Source organism: Bos indicus x Bos taurus, chromosome 6 (assembly GCF_003369695.1).
Source record: "Bos indicus x Bos taurus breed Angus x Brahman F1 hybrid chromosome 6, Bos_hybrid_MaternalHap_v2.0, whole genome shotgun sequence".
Taxonomy (NCBI): domain Eukaryota; kingdom Metazoa; phylum Chordata; class Mammalia; order Artiodactyla; family Bovidae; genus Bos; species Bos indicus x Bos taurus.
The window spans coordinates 60,533,967-60,554,779 of record NC_040081.1 but is presented as its reverse complement, the minus strand read 5'-3'; the positions used below and the strand labels follow the sequence as shown (position 1 = coordinate 60,554,779).

The 20,813-nt window shown below is 42.7% G+C and overlaps 1 protein-coding gene across 13 annotated transcripts in view; it reads right to left on the bottom strand.

Annotated features, from left to right (window-relative positions):
- The window catches only part of LIMCH1 (LIM and calponin homology domains 1), a 351,768-nt gene that overhangs the window by 189,432 nt on the left and 141,523 nt on the right, over positions 1-20,813 (bottom strand). For all 13 annotated transcript variants that reach the window (XM_027544363.1, XM_027544364.1, XM_027544365.1 and 10 more), the window contains exon 2: positions 19,090-19,160. In XM_027544363.1, the coding sequence (XP_027400164.1) occupies positions 19,090-19,160 (71 nt within the window). The remainder of the gene's footprint in view (positions 1-19,089; positions 19,161-20,813) is intronic.

The window sequence follows — 20,813 nt, the reverse complement described above, 5'->3', positions numbered from 1 at the left end:
AGACTCTGATGCTGGGAGGGATTGGGGGCAGGAGGAGAAGGGGACAACAGAGGATGAGATGGCTGGATGGCATCGCTGACTCTATGGACGTGAGTCTCAGTGAACTCTGGGAGTTGGTGATGGACAGGGAGGCCTGGCGTGCTGCGATTAATTCATGGGGTCGCAAAGAGTTGGACACGACTGAGCAACTGAACTGAACTGAAGCTGTCTGGATGTTTCCTAAGTGCAGTGTACTTAGAAGTATGTCACATTTTTTAGGTGAAGACTGAAATGATCTGATTTGTACTTTTAAAACATCACCATATGCAGGTAGTATTAAAATCAATTTATAACTATAGGTATATAGAAATCTTTTATTTCTTAAAAATCATGAGTATCAGATAGATGAATAAAACACTATAAAAAAACTTACAGCACTCAGCAGTGTTATCATGAGGAAAGTGCAATGAATTTGGAGGAAGCTGTCTAGGTTTTAACAGGTAAAACATACATTTAGCTATGAGCTCCTGGAAAGTCCCTTGATCACAGTCTCAGTTTTCCCCTTAATAAAATGGAGATCTTGAAAACCTGACCTTCCATCCAAGACTGGTGAGGAGCCAGAGGGACAACATGTGTTGCTAGAATTTGGTAAGTGGAAACTTGCATATTCACATTCATTTGGTATACTGAGCATGTCCCTTTCTGCTAAGTAAGTGCAAGTTACTCTAGTTTCAACTTTTCCATAAAGCCAGCTGCCAAAGACTAAAATAAGCTTTACTTCTTTTCTGGCCACCTCTGGACATAAACCTCACATAAAGAAATCAAGTCAACAGATGTGTACAGCTTGCCTAATATATATATATTAGGCAAGAAACAAATATATATATATATTAGGCAAGAAACAAATATATATATATTAGGCAAGAAACAAATAAAAATAGGAAGAAAAGTTTTAATCTTGGATAATCCTCAATTACGAAAAAAATGCAATGATATTGAAAGGAAAAGGAAAGTGAAGTCACTCAGTTGTGTCCAACTCTTTGCGACCCCATGGACTGCAGCCTTCCAGGCTCCTCCGTTCATGGGATTTTCCAGGCAAGGGTATTGGAGTGGGTTGCCATTTCCTTCTTCATTGAAGGTAAGCAAAAATACATGTGTTTCTTATATGAAAGGAATGAATCGGTGTCTACTAAACTCTTACATTCTAAATCTAAAACACACTGTGACCTATTTCAAGTAAGGCTGCTCACGTGTTCTTTCACAGACTCAACAAATATTTATTGGGCGTGCATGATGTCCCACCCTGGAGCTGGGCACGGGGACGCAAAGACCCCAGGTCTTTCCCTCATGGGGTGTGCTCGCTAAGAGATTTAAAACCTACAGGAAGACCCGAACGAGGCACATACGTGGTTCACTGTCACGCTACCTAATGCTTGGCCATCTTGAGTTCTTGAGAAGGTGAATTAAAGACATTCAGCACACATTCTGTGGAATCCAGTTCTTAAAAGATTACAGACTATATTCCTTAAAGAAACACTGCTGAGACATCCAGGAATGATGCAAATGTTCTGATTCAAGATACAACCACAGGATGTGTTTTTATAACTCTTTGTAACACTATATCCAGCTTATGATAGCCTCTCAATGATGGGTTAATGGTTATAAAATACAAACTGAAGAAATCTGTGTATATCTGAAATTAAAAAAAAAAACAAACTCAAATCCCAACTGTGGGACAGAGAGGTTCTGTTTCATACTGACACATCCAACAGCTGGTATAGTAACTCTTCAAGAGGCACAATACTGAGAATACTGCAACAAAGGGTATCAGATCATCCTAATGTCAGGAAATACACCAATGGGCAGTTTATTTTTTACTGGACTGTGATAAACACTAAAGGTAACATTTTTAAAGGGTTGCAAAATTCAGCTTACTCTATACGTCATTCAAGTCAGAAATTCAAGTCTAATAACTATCCTGGAGTTTGGGAGAGAGCAGAGATGCAGTCTAGACCTTCAACACAGGGTTGGAAAGTTCAGGCTTAATCTCATGGGAAATCACTTTATTCTTTGCAGCAAGAGATTACATCATCTCATGTAGCTGGGTTTGTACAGCTGCAACAGGCAACTATGGTCACAAAATTACCTACTTTGTGTCCCTTTTCATTTGGTTCTATAGTGTTTTTCTTTGTGGTTTCCTTGATCACTTTCTGGTTTGACTACATACCCTGGTTGAAGGTGTGTGCACTTTCATTTTATCTAACATGGCAACTGCTTTTGAACCTAAGCATGAGATCAATTTAACCTTGACTATAAACCTGTTACAGATGCCATTTTTAGAGATTTCTTCTTTGCCAAGAGTTGCCTTGGCAAAAGCAGGAAAGTTAATAAACCTTCTGAGGTCAAGAAAAATTGACTAAAATATGGGGTAAGGTGAAACCTGAACCAAAGGAGAGTTTCATATGAACAAAATAGTATTGGAATGCAAATTACTACCATTAGTATCTACCAAATTTTTTGGGGGGTGCTATACATCGTCAAGACTGTGTGAAGTATGAGTCTTTTTGATCATAAGAATTTTAGAAGGTCTTTGTTGACTTGAAATTCCAAGAAATTAGACCTAACTGTGAATTCTAGGGCAGGCTTCCCTGGTGGCTCAGCTGGTAAAGTGTCTGCCTGCAATGCAGGAGATCCAGGTTCAATCCCTGGGTTAGGAAGATCCCCTGGAGAAGGAAATGGCAACCCTGAATTCTAGGACTAAACAGTGCTATTACTATTCTGAAACAGCTGCTCCCCAAACTCATCTCCTTTCTCCCTAAGACACCCAGCTAGGCAACATCTCTCAGATGCCTTTGCAATTTTCTGTAGTAATATAACAGAATTCTGGCCAATGGAGTGTGGGCAGAGTAATATATGTCACACTCAAGCCTGCTCCCAAACCTCTCGGAAACAATTTTCCATTCTCCCTCTTGCCTCCCCCACTTACTAGTTAGATGTTTACACCAAGTAAGACCTTAGAAGTCATGTGTTGAGGACGGAGCTTCTGTGAGCTGGGGTCCCTGGACAACTACCTGACTCACTGTCATCTCCACCCTCCCCTGTTGCCAAACCTGGGCTACACGAGAGTGAGAAGGACATTTCCGTTGCATTAAACCACTGAGAGTTAGAGGAGCTTATTCGTTACAGCAGCCAGCAGTACTTTAACTATTACAGCTCTCCAGGAGGTCTTTTCTCAATAAATAGGGGCCTTACTTGGGCAAAGTGTATCCAAGAAATCCTGCAAAATTAAACACCTGGGCACGTCCTTTCCCCTGGGTCTCGTTGGGAGGCAGCAGGATAGAGAAGAGCTAAAATTGGGGCTACTCTAAACAAATGGACCTATTTTCCTACATTTGCTAGGGATAAAATGTCTTCTTGCCTATCACTTCTGCTCTCAATTCTAAAAACAAAAACCAGACAAACGTTAAAAAAAAACCCTACAGTAATGAAATAATCTATAAACATAGAAAGGAACCTCCAGCACTTATCTGAGTATCTTGTAGGTTCTGATTCATTTGCAATCTCTCTCACAATCTATCCTTTGCATAACCATTCTTGTTGTCTAGAAATTACAAAATTTTTGGATTAGAAAAGATCTAAAAATCATTGAAAAATCTAGGAATGGAAAGTGTCACCAGGCACTTATCTGAGGTCAGAGCTCCTAAGTGGTAGACTCAGGATTACAAACTCATGCTTGTCTGCTAAGTCGTTTCAGTTACATCCTACTCTGTGTGATCCTATGGACCGTAGCCCGCCCAGCTCTTCTGTCCGTGGGATTCTCCAGGCAAGAATACTGGACTGGGCTGCCACTCCTCCAGGGCATCTTCCCAACCCAGGGATCAAACCCTGGGTTTGATCTTACATCTCCTGCACTGGCAGGTGGTTTCTTTACCACAGGTGTCTACATTGAGAAGAGTGCATTATTTCTTGCATTTCAACAACTAATCTCCAGGCACCAATCTCTGCCATCTTAATCTGCCCAATGTCTCCAAACCAATCTCATTTAAACCCTGACCTTGGCCACACTGCTTCCCTCCTCCAATGACTCCCAGGCTCCCGAGTGCCCACAGGATGCCCTCTTAATGCCTTCGCCTGGGAATCAAGCCCCTTCACAACCAAGCTGCCTTTGCCACTGTGCCTCCCATTGGCTCAGCGATAGAATCTGCCTGCAATGCAGAAGACCCGGGTTCGATCACTTAGTTGAGAAGATTCCCTGGAGGAGGGCATGGCAATCCATTCTAAGTACACTTGCCTAGAGAATCCCATGGACAGAGGAGCCTGGCAGGCTGCAGTCCACAGGGTCCCACAGAGTCAGATATAATAGCAGCTCCCATTCAAAATCCTCCCCACTTTTATGAGCTACAAGTTTAAGATGACATACGTGATCAATGAACCAGGAAAGCTGGCAATACATGAAGAGAATTTAGTGTAACCAAATAAAGTGGGAGACTGAAGTTACTCCAACACAGGCACTGATATGTGTAATCATCACTGCGCTATGTAGTAATTATGTATAAATGATTGTAATTAGTATTTCTTTTGCACAGCTAACACCCGGTATTGCTGGGTTTACTGTCAGGAGGGTGGGAGAAAACTTGGAATGTGAAAGTGCTGGAACATGGCTCTGAAAGCTTTGGTACCCAGGCTTGAGTGGGACAAGCAGCCAGCTCCTTGCTCTCCACACTTCTTCAGCAGGAAGAGCTCAAAATCAAGAGTTCCAGGATTGAGACCCATACAATTCCAACAGTAATAGGAGCCTCCGGAGACAGAAAGACCTGACGTTCAAATGGCAACTCACTATGCAAGTTATTTGGGCTTCCCTGGTGGCTCAGATGGTAAAGAGTCTGCCTGCAGTGTGGGAGACCCAGGTTTGATCCCTGGGTCAGAAAGAACCCATAGTGAAGGAAATGGAAACCCACTCCAGTATCCTTGCATGGAAAATCCCATGCATGGAGGAGCCTGGCAGGCTACAGTCCATGGGGTCACAAAAAATCAGACATGACTGAGCAACTTCACTCACTCACAGGCAAATTATGTAAGTATTCAATATAGAGTCTCAGTCTCCTACTCTGCAAAATGGGCACAATAATACCTATTAGTCATGGCATGAGAGTGTGAAATACTGCATGTAATACATTTGGCACAGGCCTGGTATACAGCGTGCACCTCACCAATGTTAGTTACTACCATCATCTCTTCCCTGCCCCCGCAACCCCTCTCCACCCTCAACCAGCTTACCAAGTAGGTTTGGATCCCAACCCTGCCTAAAGATGGAAATCTATGCACTAATTATTGGCTCACATCTCCTCCCAAGCATCCTGCCTGTGGCTCACGCTAGGTTGGGAGTTGGGAGAGATGAAAGCACTGAGGTGAGGGAATGAGATAATGTTAGTCCTTTCAGAGGGCAGGATGGCAAGGGAGTGGTCGCTAACGCTGGGAGTGGGGAGGAAGGAAGGGTGGGAGCCAACAGAGCAAAGGCAGTAAGAAACCCAAGGACAATCTCGGCTGCACTGCAGCTGTGCGCACAGCTGCCTCTAGCCCTGCTTCCCCGCCAAGTCCTAGTTATGCTTTAACTCTTGCCAAGGCTCCTGGTCCCCATTCTCACTTGCCATCCTGAGGGTGATGGCAAAAAGCCAAGGTCCTTTGCTATCCTAGAAATGGAAGGTCAGCCCCTAATGTGGCTAGTTAGAATTCTGAATTGATTTCCTATTCATTCCATATGCTGTTATCAAATGCCCCATGCCAGGTGCCAAGTTAAGCCCAGACGACACCCTCCCCGACCAGACACTGGGTTCTACAGTGAGACTGACACTAACTCAGATGTGCCACGGGTCACGTAAGACTTTTCCCCCATTGGAACCAGTGTTCCAAGTTCTAAATTAATGACTTAGAAAAGAACTTCGGGAACATAAAATGTACATAATAAGGTTATAAATTAAGGATGGACATAGCAAGACAAGTGTAGGATGTAGTTCTGCTTCTCTTTGGGAAGCATGACATTTTCCCCCAAATATTCGTGTTTGGTGAACAGCAGAAAGTAATTAAAAGTCTCTACTGCCAACAGATGTAATTTCCTAAAAAGCAACCTAATGTCATTGTTCCTCTGAACAGAGACTGTGCTGGCTGTCTACTGCTCACTGGATGCTGTTTAAAGTCCTTTTCTTGCTATTCACGGACCTGATACTGACCTTTCATCTCCAGCCTGTCCCATTTCTTTCTAAGTTCTGACCACAGTTTCACCCTTGGGCAAGCAATACCCCTTCATATTGCAGAGCATTTTCACATGCTTGCTGCTCCCTCTGTCTGACATGTCTTTCCCACAGGTCTCTGCTACCCTGCTTTGTGGGCCAGCAAACTCCTACTCATCCTTCAAAACCCAGATTAAATGTTACTTCTTCTTCAAATCATTTCCTCAGTAGAAACTGTATCTCCCACCTCTAGGTTCCAACACTCTCTGGCTATTAATCTATTTATCACACATCATAGAATCTGTCCAACCTCCCCACTAGGCAAAGGGTTATTCCTCATTGTAACTTTCAGCTCTACTATAAGGGTCAGTCATTGGTAAGGCCTCAATTTGTGTTTGGAGAAGGCAATGGCACCCCACTCCAGTACTCTTGCCTGGAAAATCCCATGGACGGAGGAGCCTGGTGGGCTGCAGTCCATGGAGTTGAGAAGAGTCGGACACGACTGAGCACCTTCACTTTCACTTTTCACTTGCATGCATTGGAGAAGGAAATGGCAACCCACTCCAGTGTTCTTGCCTGGAGAATCCCAGGGATGGGGGAGCCTGGTGGGCTGCCGTCTATGGGGCTGCACAGAGTCAGACATGACTGAAGTGACTTAGCAGCAGCAGCAGCATGGGATAATTATAACTATGTTAACAATTTTAAAATGCTATTTTTGCAATAATCCCTCCTCTTCCCATTTTCCCAAAACCTACTGCATTCTTGCCATGTGCCAGCATCATTATATATGGAAAGATGGGACATTATATATGTCAAGGAATTTATAATCTAATAGAAAGTTAACACATACAATCTCATGAGTAGTGCCATGTCTAAGACAAGTTACTTGCTCTAGGCAAAGCCAAAATACTTTTCAAACCAGAAACAAGAAAGAGATCACTTGAAATCAGAGTTTTCATCGCCACTACAGGATGTATGGTTGTCAACATAGCCACGGACTCTGAGTGAGAAGGGAATACAGAATTGAGGGCACAGCCAGGGGGACATCTTAATGGACAGAAAAGTGCATATTGTGTGGGTTTAGGAATTAAGGAGATAGACATGGACAGGCAAGTGAGTACCCCAAGTGGCTGGAATAAAATGCAGCCAAGGCATGGAGCTAGGGGAGCACAAAAAGAATCATGGGAATGATGGTAATTCTCTATGGCCAGTGCAAAGGGCTGATTAAGATTAGCCAAATAGAAAAACCATCCCCAGACAGTGAAGGACACCAGGTTTTAGGCAAAGGAACCTGAATTTCGTGCTGCCCCGCAGAAAGAAGTACTGGGCATGATGAAGCCATGCTTCGGAATGTCAGCCTCATGGCAGCGTTCATAGTGACAGAAGAAAACGGAGGCACTGGAGCTAATCATTGCCTTAACTTTAACTTCCCATTTGTCCTTTCATTCACTCTTTCTTCTTCTCCTTAAAATAAAGAGGAAAGTCCATTTCTGTATAGTTGACTTTACAAAGGAATCATTTATAAATTTGGTCCTTGGTGGGCTATTTAAGAAAAGGTCCTCTTCTGCGGGTAACCAAAGGAAACATTTAGAATGGCATGCTTCAGGCAGAAATTCTGCAAACTTCACTGTGGGAGGCCAGCCCACCCAGCCTGACAGGCCAGTAGAGACAATCAAAAAATGGATTATTAAGGAAATACAATTAGGGAGCTACTAAATCCTCTCAAATGCAAGTAAAGCCTAATCCAGCATGTAAGCCCACAGGCAGCCAATGGGAGAGGTCGTTTTCTCCTCTACCACACAAGCAGCCCATATTTAAACCTACTGGTTTTATATATCTACATATATATATTTTTTTAAGCCAATTAATCATTCCAATAAATATGCAATAAATTTGTTCACAAGGAAAGAGATTAAGCCTGTGATTTCCATGAATGGAAGTTTAACATTTATCAAGGTACAGATTAATTGTTGTTTAGTCACTAAATCATTTCCAACTCTTTTGAGACCCTATGGACTGTAGCCCACTAGGTTCCTCTGTCCATGAGATTTCCCAGGCAAGAATACTGGAACAGGTTGCCATTTCCTCCTTCAAGGTATATTCCCGACCCAGGGATCAAACCCATGTCTCCTACATTGTCGGGCAGATTCTTTATCACTGAGCCACCAGAGAAGCCCAGGGTGAAGGAAGTCATATTTTGAGGGTAGTGGTTTCAGAATGATAATTATGCTAAAAGAAGTTTAAAATACATTTTCTGAAGCATGAAAACAAAATATACTTGCCCTATATATTAAGAGAAAAGAAGTTGTGACAAGGATTATATACTTTTAAATGGAAAAGCTATGTGCAAAAATGGATGAACTTGAGAATATTTCAGATGCACACAAAGAGTGCCCCCTTCCACTAGTAGACTCTTGTAATTGATGCTAAAGCATAATTTGGATGTGAACAGTTGAATTTCCCCCTACACACTGTGCAAAGAGCCCCTCTTTTAAATAGAAACCAAAGTCTGTTTATTTGGTGAGGATTCAAAGAGGAAAGAAAGGCAATACTGGGAGTCTGTTTTGCTCATCATGAATCCTACAAATTCGCCTTCCATGGCCTTCATCTGTTTTCATCTTTCCTAACAGAAGGCTGTCAGGGATACTCAGTTCTTGCCTAAGTCCCCACCTAAGCCAAGCCAATCTTCAAACAAAAAGCTGCTTTTCACTGGAGATCTTTACAAAAAGAGTGGGTTGAAATGTCCTTACTTGAACCTAAAAGCTTAATGGGTCTTGGTGCCAAAGGGCTGGAATCAGGCCAAGTCAATGAGGCCAACTGTGATTTGGCAGAAAGACAAGGGAGAACCCTACATAGGAGGCCTATCAAATTCTCACCAGTCTGCTAAAGTCAAAATCAGTTAGGGCAAAAGGACCCAAATTTGCTGAGATTGGAGTGAGTATCTGGTTTAGTGAAAGAGCTCCAGACAAAGATTGGGAGACGCACTGTCCTCTAGCACCCTGGGTCTCCATCTTGTCATCTGCAAAGGATGGTGGGACAATCTGATCCAGGCTGTTTACCTACCGTAGTCACTGAGAGGATAAAATAAGGGAAGGGTTCGTGAATACTGACCAAGGTAATGGTCACTGGAAGAGACCAGTCTGGAATGGCCAACCACTGGGGTGACCATGCACACACACATACACCTATGTACATACACATACATATTATATACAGACATATGTACCTATGTACTTGCCAAGGACAGTCCCAGGTTCCAGCAGCACAGCTGGTTAACACCCCCTTTCACTCTCAAAAGCATTTTGTCTGATATGTGGTCACTTCACTGCTAAGCCATTGAGTCAAGCTAATCTCATTTCCTTATCAAATAGTGGAGGAAAATACTGCATGTGAAGTTTATATTAGATATAAGGTCACTAACAATAATAGCCTGTTGAAATGATGCAAAAGCATGAGCAAGAGCTAAGACCATTAGGTGGAATCATGGTCAGTTGACTGGCAGTTCCCAGAGATGGCCATTAACTGACAAAGTTTCTAGTGCCTCCCTCTACCAGTGAGACAGGAGACCTCAGCTCCTTAGAAGTCTTCTTAGCTCCTCTGGATTCCATGACACCATGCTTGTGAGTTTCCTCTCGTCCCTCTGATAGCCTCTGTGTGAGTTTCTCTTTTTCTCATCCTGACCAGGGAGGAGGCGTCCTCAAACTGAGACCTTGCTCTGCTGCTCTTTCTTGAGGTGCTCTTTCCCTCAGAGAGACTGTCATATATCACGGCTTAACCCTAATGTCCAACAATGGCTGCCAAGTCCGATTTAAATCAGTTAAATCTATCACCTAACCACTAAGTTCTGCCCTTGTCCCCGATGGCCTACAGGACTCTCTGCCTGAGTGGATGGTCTGGACCCCAAACTCAGTCTGCCCAAACTGAAATTATGGCCTCTCCCACCAAATGGAGGACCCCTTCTAGCTCACACCAAAGGTCCACCCTGCTTGTCATTAACAACTGAAATGTTTAAGTGATTTTTCAGTCTTCTCTTTCATTCATCTATCCCTATACCCTATCAAGTCTTGTTGATCTCTCTCTCTTTAAAAAATATTTATTTATTTAATTTTGGCTGCATCGTGTCTTCATTGCGGCCCATGGGCTTCTCTCTAATAGTGGTGCACAGGTTCCAGAGCGTGTGGGCTCCGTAGTTGCAACATGTGGGCTTGGTGGCTTGGCAGCATGCGGGATCTTAGTTCCCCAACCAGGGAATCAAACCTGAGTTCCCATCAAATCGCACTAGAAGGCAATTCTTAACCCCTGGACTGCCAGGGAAGTTCCCTGTTGATCTCTTTTAAATTCCTCTCATTTCCACTGCTCTGGAAATCACACCCCAAAACTCCTCCTACAGTTTACAAAGGCCCCGTGCAATCTTGACCCTGCCTACTTTTCTTCACCCACCCTCCTCTCATATCATTATCCTCCCTGTTTTCTACCTTTTCGCCAAACTTCTTGCAACTCCTCTGATACATGGAGCTTCTATCTTAAGCATTGGTAAGATGATGTCTTAACATCTCAAACATGTTATTCTCTTGGGTTAAAACATGACTTCTCCCTACTTTCACCTCTCTTCTCTCTTTCCTGGCTAATTCTGCTCTTCATTTAGGACTCCACCTAAATGTCACTTCCTCCAGGAAACCTTAGGTTAACATCACACAAGAGACTAGGGTTCAGATTCTGGAGCTCATTTTGGCACTCGTTATATTATGTTATGGCTTAGTTTACTAGTCTCTATGGTAACTGGCCACACCTGTAAGCAGGTTCTTAAAAAGGTTAGTTGGATGAAGAAAGTCCCTCCAGGCAGACTTCCACTATTTGCTAAACACAGCATCCTCATTCCTGTCCCCAGACCTTTCCTCTGCTTCTGTTCCTGTGTAGTATGCCCTTGTCATTCCCTCACCTTTTCTCATCTTAAGTAAAAGGCACTTGGTATAACATCTCCCAAACTCAACCATCTTCCCTTGTTTAACTTATTAAACCTGGTGGATTAAGTCTTAGTTACCTGTGCATTTACTCACATACTGGTTTACACAGTAACAACTGCTTTGTGTGTATGTCAATCTCCAAGCACATTATAAAACTCTTGAAGACCATGGATTGAGCCTTATACATCCTTTTTATGCACTTCAGTGCCTAATGTGGGACTGTACAGAACACAAGTCGATGTCCAGTAAGTCCTCCATATGACAAAATGTCTCCATGAAAAGCTACGCCATCAACTCCCCAACTGTCCTAGTATATGAGTCCATATTCTTGGCACCCCACAGTTTATGCTGAAATCAGGACAAGAATCAAAGACAAGTCCTTCTTCTCAGAATAAGTAGTTCATTCATCAGTTATGATATAAACAAGTATTTGCCAGCAGATTTCTTATCTTCAGAAAACTATTTTGGCAATATAAGAACTGAGACAAAAATCCACTAAGACATTTTTTTACTGGTAACTTATTTGCAGACCAACATACTTGGACTTTGCATTCCATCAAAATGTGTCTGTAGAACAAACCCCAGAAGTTTACCTCCGTGACTCCTAAGAAGACATGGAGAATCTTACAGGTAGAGTACAGACAGTTCCATCCTTTGAACTCCAAGTCCTCAGGGGTGGGTTCATTCTTTATATAAAACTGTATGTGTATGTGTGTAGGCAAGGGAGGAGTTGAGTGGGGAGGGAAAGAGAGAAGAGGAGAACGGAGATAATACTGATGATGACAGCAAAAACTGGGAGAAAGTTAATGATGATTAGATCTAATCTAATCATGACTAGATTGCCTACTACTGGACTCAATTTATCCAACAGCTGTTTGTAACAGATGTATTATGTACCAAACCAGTGTCCAAGGGGAAATCCAAAGATAAATAAAAGAGGTCTTCAGGAAGCTTTTAGTCTGGTACAGGAAGCAAACATGGGATAAAGAGGTCGAGCACTGTGATAAGGACTAGCACGGAGGCTGTACAGGTAGACAGATGCCAGAGAAGAGCCCATCAGCTCTGCCTGGAGGGTCCTGGAATAGCTTCCGAGAGGAAGAAACCACAACAGACTGGAGGGAGCCGGAGGAAATGACGTCACCACAGAGGTCAAGGCCACTGTTTTCAAAACAATCGCTCTTGGCCTCGAGCTCTGCCAGCCAAAATTCATTATTCACAGATGATCAAGTTTGTAAGGGACCCAAATGTTCTTGCCTGGTTTGATCACAAGTTGAGCAAGAGAAACTAGGAAAGCAGGCCCCCCATTGGTCCTTCCTGTGGCTTGCTGACAGCCCAGGGAGAGAGCTGATGTGTGCACAGTGACACAGAGTTGCATTGGCTATGTCATATTTATAATTGACTTTGGGCCTATTTCCAACAATAATAATGGAAACGGCGAGTGATTCAGAGTGCCAGCCCAGGCCAGACACTGCCGAGCGCTTCATGCATTCTCTCACTGGAATCTCTCAGGGATCTGATGAGATAGGAATTTCCCCCATTTCATGGATGAGAGGAGAAAAGCTAACACTTAAGTGCCTGCTATGTTTCAAGCACGAAAGAGTTTTATATCCATTATCAAATCATTTACTTCTCTGAAAAACTCAATGAATTAGGTACAATTATGGCTGTTTTCGGAGAAGGCAATGGCACCCCACTCCAGTACTCTTGCCTGGAAAATCCCATGGATGGAGGAGCCTGGTAGGCTGCAGTCCATGGGGTCGCTAAGAGTCAGACACGACTGAGTGACTTCACTTTCACTTTTCACTTTCATGCATTGGAGAAGGAAATGGCAACCCACTCCAGTGTTCTTGCCTGGAGAATCCCAGGGACGGGGAAGCCTGGTGGGCTGCCGTCTCTGGGGTCACACAGAGTCGGACACAACTGAAGCGACTTAGCAGCAGCAGCAGTAGCATGGCTGTTTTTATAGATAAGGAAACTGGGGTTCAGGGAGGTGAGCTAACTTGCCTAAGCACACACAGGGGGTGAATCTAGGATCTGGACCATCCACTAGGTTGAAGCAAATGAAATTACATTATCTGCCTGATTGTGGTCTACGGATACAACAGTTTCACAGGATTCAGCCTAGGAGTTCCCAAATCCATTCACTTTTCACCATGCTCCCCATAAAAAGATATGAACTGGCTTTTGTTGAATATCTATCTTTGGATAGTAACTAAAAAGAAAGAAAAGTGTGAGGTGAGGATGAGAAAGCAAACCACAGAGAAGAGAGAAGAAACACACCCTGCAACTGCATGCCATTATTATCATCATTTTGCTGTGCTAGCTTTAGCTCTTTCTGTATATGCCTCTTGCTCCCTGAACTATTTGCATATAGTTGTAGGGCATATGGATAATCATTATGTTATTCTTCTAACTTTTCCATAAGTTAAAAAAATTTCAAAATAACAAGTTGTTGGGGGAACTTATAAAGAAACTCCTGAAAAACCCTTCTTTGAAAAGGCATTTGATTTACACAAATAGCACTTTGCACTGAAAACTCAACTTTATGAGGGTAAGCAATTCACAACCAAAATTAAGTCCACAGTCCTCACAGGCTGACAAACTTTCTGTAAAGGACCAGGTAGGAAACATTTTAGGCTCTGTGAGCTCCACACAAACTCTTGCTTTGTTTTGATTTGTCTTTTATTTACAACTCTTTCAAAATGTAAAAACCATTCTTAGCAAGCAGGAAGGCCTGCACAAAAACAGGCCAAGGGCCAGAATTTGCCAACTCCTGATATAGATGGAATTCCACAGTGTTAGCTGTTCAGTCATGTTCGGCTCCGCAACCCCACGAACTATATAACCCACCAGGCTCCTCTGTCCATGGAATTCTCTAGGCAAGAATACTGGAGTGGGTAGCCATTCCCTTCTCCAGGGGAATCTTCCCAGTTCTATTTAACAATAAAGTCTCAGGAAAACAAGTCAGAACCATTCCTTTCTGGAATATTTCATAATACGTCTGAGCTGCATGCAGGGAACTAGATGGCAGTCAAGAGTGGTTCTGTACTGGGAGCAGCTTCCTCAGGGAATGGTCTTTGTAGCTTTCCTTTTAAAATCTCTGAAGTCCCCAAGGATACAATGTGGTATTCATTTAACATTTCTAACAGCATGACACTTGTCACACGTTTGCGGCTTTGTCACACTTTGACCCTAGGCCTTTTATATAACGCTCCGGGGAGAGCTCACATCATTGGAGTATTTAACCTCCAAACTTCAACGACACACTTGGCAAAAACAACAGAGAAAGTTAGAGCAAAAATACATCTACAGTACTATAATTCTATTTGGCACCTGCACTTTATTTTATTCTTGCTTTTACTGTAAGTTATACATTTATGCATAAGGATACTATATCTGGGGATACATATGCAAACGCAAGTGTATTGCATTTCACAGGCAGAGTAAAAGAGCTCCTGGGGTGATTCTGAAGCTACTCAATTTCCATCTTATATGTTGCCTGTAGGTGCCAGTCTTTTCCCTCTCCCATCTCTGTGGTCTTCAGGATATGCCTGCAGTACAGGAGACCCCGATTCGATTCCTAGGTCTGGAAGATCCCCTGGAGAAGGGATAGGCTACCTGCTCCAGTATTCTTGGGCTTCCCTTGTGGCTCAGCTGGTAAAGAATCCACTTGCAATGTGGGAGACCTGGGTTTGATCCCTGAGAAGGGAAAGGCTACCCACTTGAGTTTTCTGGCATGGAGAATTTCATGGACTGTACAGTCCATGGGGTTGCAAAGAACTGGACATGACAAAGTGACTTTGACTTCACTACACTGTCCACTGACCACAGCCTCAGCTCTCTCATGTCCTCCTTTTCACTGGACTGGACTTCTTAAGAGGGACCACCAGGCCCTTGATGCTTACATGTTTCCAAGACTACTAACCCCAAACAGTCCTTCTTCTTCTGTTCAGCTGAGACCCGCCAGGCATCCTCTGTAATGCCCTCTCCCCATATTCTGGGTTTTCTGGCACCAATTCCATCCCCCCCGCTCCGCCCCCAACCTCTTGCTTTTCTCTCTCATTAAAATCCCAGCTCTAGACACGGGACAGTGATTAAGAACAAAAGCAAAGGAATGAGACTTCTGAATTTAAATCTTTCTCATCTGGTATAACCGTGTGCCGTGCTTAGTCGCTTAGTCGTGTCTGACTCTTTGCAACCCCATGAACTGTCGTCTGCCAGGCTCCTCTGTCCATGGGATTTCCCAGAAAAGGATACTAGAGTGGGTTGCCATGCTCTCCTCTAGGGTGAAATCTTAGCCTAGTGATTTAGTCCACTGTGCCTCAGCTACCTGCTCTGTAAACTGGGTATCATAGTAGTTCTTGCGGGCCACAGGTAAATCTAGAACCAGGCTGGCAAGAGGAAAACCAGACCCAGGCCCCGAAGACACCTTTCCATTTGAGAAGAACTGTGAGGTTTAATTTTTCAGACTCACAAACCACCCACGAAATTTTTAGTGAACAGAGAGCATGGTGTCTCTCTATGTTAAAAGATTTGAAGCCAGTCCACCTTAGAAGAGCTGAACTGCTGGTTTTCAAAATTTGAAATTACAGCAGGTTCTCATATTTTCAAGGGTTGCTACCTGGGTGGTAGTGGTAAGTAGAACTGCTTAATCACCAGCATCCCCAGAACTCTCTCTGGTTCTAGAGAGTGGCACAGTCATGGGTATCCTCATCTACTCTCCAAAGACAGGCTGTATAGATCTATTATCTGAGAACCCTCACTTTCCTGAGACTCTCTAAACTGAGCCCCCTGACTTTCAAGCCCTACCATCAACCAGCTCCATGCCTGGAACGGGGCAAGTCCCCCTCCTTGCCAGACTGGTCTCTGCATACAAGTCCCAGAAAAATACACTTGCTAATCTCAGTCTGCAGCAGCCCAACACTTCTATTCAGATCATACCTAACCATGCCCCCACCCCCGACCAACAAGGAGAGGGGGGCCTTCTTCCTCCATTGTTACCAACGGTTAGGACATCCAGCCCTGAGTCCTACTTCTGTCTCTCGTTGGTCCGTAGGCCCTGCACTTAGAACTTTGTCTGCATCCTGTGTGTCTGGCTACTGCCTCAGCTTTCTCTCCAAGGCTCTGGCTGGGGCTGCACTCATGGTTTTTAGACCGCTACTGCAGTTCATTCCACAATCACACACTCTGCTCCAGAGCTGCCAGATGGAGTCCCATGGGGAAGCCTGACCCTAATCGTCAGACTCCTTCAAATCTACCAGTGGGTCTAATCCCCTGTGGTCAGAGAAGTTAGACAATAACTCGCTTGTCTTGGGTTTTCATCCTACCTACCCAGAGAGAAACATTTGTCCACATTCTCCATGTTAGCCATTTCCCTCAGCTCACCCCATAGGCTGTCAGCACTCAAAACCCTTTATTTATTTAAAGATGTTCCTGGCCATAATCTGTGCCTCTATGCTGTCTAACTATACTATTTCCCAACCATGGCTCAGATATAGTCTCCACCTCTCCACCTCTAAACAACCCTAACATTCATTAATGTGTTTGTAATGGGTCAATGGTTGGTGCCACTCCACACATGCGACTCCAACATCTAACTCAACATCTTCATCCAGGTAAGAAACAAAGTCCACGCATGCAGATGTCTCTGGGTCCAGAGTCTTGTCTTCAGGTGAGCCCAGCTAATCCAAAGGCAGGCAAGAGACATCACTCCATGACAGACTCCCTCACATGGTGGAGAGGTGGATGCCTGTAGGAATCTTTGGAGCTGATGTTAGGCAAACAAAAGCTGGTTCCAAAGACCCACTTCAACAGACTTCAGAGAGCATGATGCACATAAATTAGACTGGATTCTGGTGAATCTGTTAACATCAGGAGAGGGTCAAGCCTAGACTCATTGGAGAAGCAGGTGCTAGAACACAAGGGAAGTGTTTGGAGCCTGTTTGAGCTTGTCTCTGTGAGATGCTGAACTAATTGTGGTTTACTTAACGGATGAGCTCTGATTTAGACTTTATAAAGAGAAAAACACGTGGTAATGCAAGTAAAGTGTGAGAAGAGGGAAGAGACTCCACAGGAAGGAAGGTATAGAAACAGCAATCAGAGGATATAAATTATTCTTCGAAGAAAGAAGAGCAGTGGAAGGCAGGAAATATCAACACCGATGTGAACTGTGTTGAAACCTACTGCATAATAAATCTACATTTGTATAGTAAATGTAATTTTTTAAAGCACTTTATCTACATTATCCTGTTGAAATTTACAAAAAGCTTATGAAACATGCAAGAGCTGTAAACTTTTTACTACCCTTTTAAAGAGAAGCAAATGAGACGCAAGGAGATTAAATAATTTAAGGTGTGAAGAAAGGACTTGAATCTTTAATTCTCAGGCTCCAACACCCCTGCTCTGTTAACTGTATCACTGGGTCTCAAACAATATTCTCCAAGTCACCAAGAAAAGACTGCATTCTGTGTGATTCTATTTACATAAAGTTCAAGAGAAGGCAAGATAGATAATATGGTGATAGAAATCAGAACAGTGCTTTTGGCACCCCACTCCAGTACTCTTGCCTGGAAAATCCCATGGATGGAGGAGCCTGGTGGGCTGCAGTCCATGGGGTCGATAAGAGTCGGATACAACTGAGCGACTTCACTTTCACTTTTCACTTTCACGCATTGGAGAAGGAAATGGCAACCCATTCCAGTGTTCTTGCCTAGAGAATTCTAGGGACAGGGGAGCCTGGTGGGCTGCCGTCTATGGGGTCTCACAGAGTTGGACACGACTGAGGTGACTTAGCGGCACAGGTAGTTGAGATTGACTGGGAAGAGACATGAGAGAGCTTTCTGATCTATATTTTGATCAGGGTGTAGGTTACATGCATGTACATGTACACTGTTCCCAAAACCCATAAGGTTGTATATTTAGGAGTTCTGCATTTCATGCATATACATTTCAACTCAATAAAATAAAAATAAATATCCTAATCACAGAACCTATTAAATCAATTCAAAACTCTGAAATCTTGATTTGATATTTATGTTCATCCATCTCTAAGTATTAAGGCTACAGTTAATTTCATGTTTAGAATCACTACACAGAAAGTTCTTGACTACATCATCACAAGAGCACTCTATAACAAAGCCCAAATGCAAAGCATAAAAACTGAACACCACAGTTATTTTGTCAACAGCATGAATTAAATATAGTCAAAATACCTCAGGGAAGTAGGTCTACAGAGGAACATCACCTGGCAAGTTTCAAGAGATTGTCAGTAAATAGAAGCACTGCCTTTATTTGGCACAAACTGTTCTTGTTTGGAGGGAATAAGGAGGAGAAAAGCTGCTACTGTTACCACAATTTGGTCTACATCCTTCCAATCACTTAGGCCCAAATTGCTACACTGTAGAAGTTGGTTGGAGCTGAGGAGCAGCTGTCAGATACTCCTTTATCTAGTCTGAAATTGTCATAGTCCCCACCACTCCCTATTACACCAATATGTTATATTTACTGCCTAAGAAGGCAATGGCACTCCACTCCAGTACTCTTGCCTGGAAAATCCCATGGACGGAGGAACCTGGTGGGCTGCAGTTCATGGGGTCACTAAGAGTCGGACACGACTGAGTGACTTCACTTTCACTTTTCACTTTCATGCATTGGAGAAGGAAATGGCAACCCACTCCAGTGTTCTTGCCTGGAGAATCCCAGGGACGGGGGAGCCTGGTGAGCTGCCATCTATGGGGTCGCACAGAGTCAGACACAACTGAAGTGACTTAGCAGCAGCAGCAGCAGCAACCCACTTAAGTGATTTTTTTTTCCAGATTCAAACTGTGAATGTATTCAAACCTATAGAAGTTTTGCAGATAAACTGAACAGCAATAATGATTTTTCTTGAATAAAACCAACTGAATATAGGCTGTACTTACTCGCAGAGAAGGATTCCATTTTCTAATCCTGTCCGAAAATCTTTATCACCAAAACTTCTGCCGGTTACTTGCTGGAAAAGAAAAGCAGAGAATAATTTTTTTTTTTTTCTTTTTCAATCAAGAAGCTCAATGATTCTTTTTCAAGATATTTCAAGAGACTTTAAATAACTGGTGGCATTCCAGGAATGGGAAAAATCTGTTAGGTCTGAATTTCCTTTCCATGTGTAACTTTGCTTAGCTCAGCTAATCTTAAATAGACCATTTCTTTGAAGTTTTTTCTTATTCAAAACTTTAAAAATATCTGTTCTTCCTGATAAGGATATTACTTTGGCGGTTTGGCCATGATAAGTCAAGGTCACAGCCTCTTTCCTCTTCACCCAACCTACACTTTCAATAAAGCCTGCAGAAAGTACTACATAGGGATAAAGAATCCATTTGTTAAAACATTAAGAGGCAGAGAGGAGGATCCAGAACTTCTAACCTTGAGAGACTAACATCAAGACAGTATGAAAAAAGCCAATATCCATGCTAACATGGTGTGAAAAAGCAAAATAAAAGCTGGGAAAGAGTGAACCGTGTTGAGTACTGATGGCTTTTCTTGATGCCTCTGACACTCAGTAGCCCTTTGGTCTGGGCACCAAGGCATTCATTTTTTTACTCAGTAAATATTTACTGAGCATCTACAATATGCCAGGGAAATATGCATGCTGTAAATCCTAAAGCAACCTCTAAAATAGCAAAATTTTAAAACAAAGCTAATAAGTCAAGAAAGGAGATTAAATGGAATTATTTAAAAAAAAAATACCCTAACAATAATAAATAAAAAAGGGAAAGGGAATACAGAAAAGATGGAATAAATAGAAAACAAATATCAATATTATAGACTTAAACCTAACCATATCAATCAGAGCATTAAATGTAAATGGTGTAAACACCCCCAAGTAAAAGAAAGATTGCATTAATAAAGCAAGACCCAACTATGTGATGCCTACAAGTAACACACTTGAAATAGAAAGATGTGAATAGGTTAAAAAAGGGATAGAATAAGATATACCATGCTAACACTAATCAAAAGAAAGCAATAGTGGTTATATCAACTTCTAAAACAAAGAATGGGCTTCCCTGGTGGCTCAGAGGTTAAAGAGTCCACCTGCCAATGCAGGAGACGCAGGTTCGATCCCTGGGTCTGGAAGATCCCCTAGGGAAGGAAATGGAAACCCACTCCAGTATTCTTGCCTGGGAAATCCTATGGACAGAGGAGCCTGGTGGACTCCAGTCCATGGGGTCACAAAGAGTCAGACACAACTTAGCAACTAAATAACAACAGAATAAAGAATAATACCAGAACAGAGAAAGTCATTTTATAGGGACAAAATGTTTAGGTCATCAGAGAGATAAGTCTAAACATTTTTACACAAAATTAAAAAATAAAAAAGCTTCAAGATAGACACAAACCAAATCAGATAGATCTATAAGGAGAAATAAATAAAGTCACAACTAGAGTCAGAGATTTAATATCTGTCTTCAATAATTGATAGAATAAGCAGACAGGAAATCAATAAGGATATAGAAGGCTTAAACAACACTATCAACCAAATTGACTTAATTGACATTTCTAAAATATTCCACCCTACAACAGCAGAATAAACATTATTCCTCTTAAGTTCACAATAAACATGTATTGAAGTAGACCAAATTTTGTGTCAGAAAACAATTCCCCACAA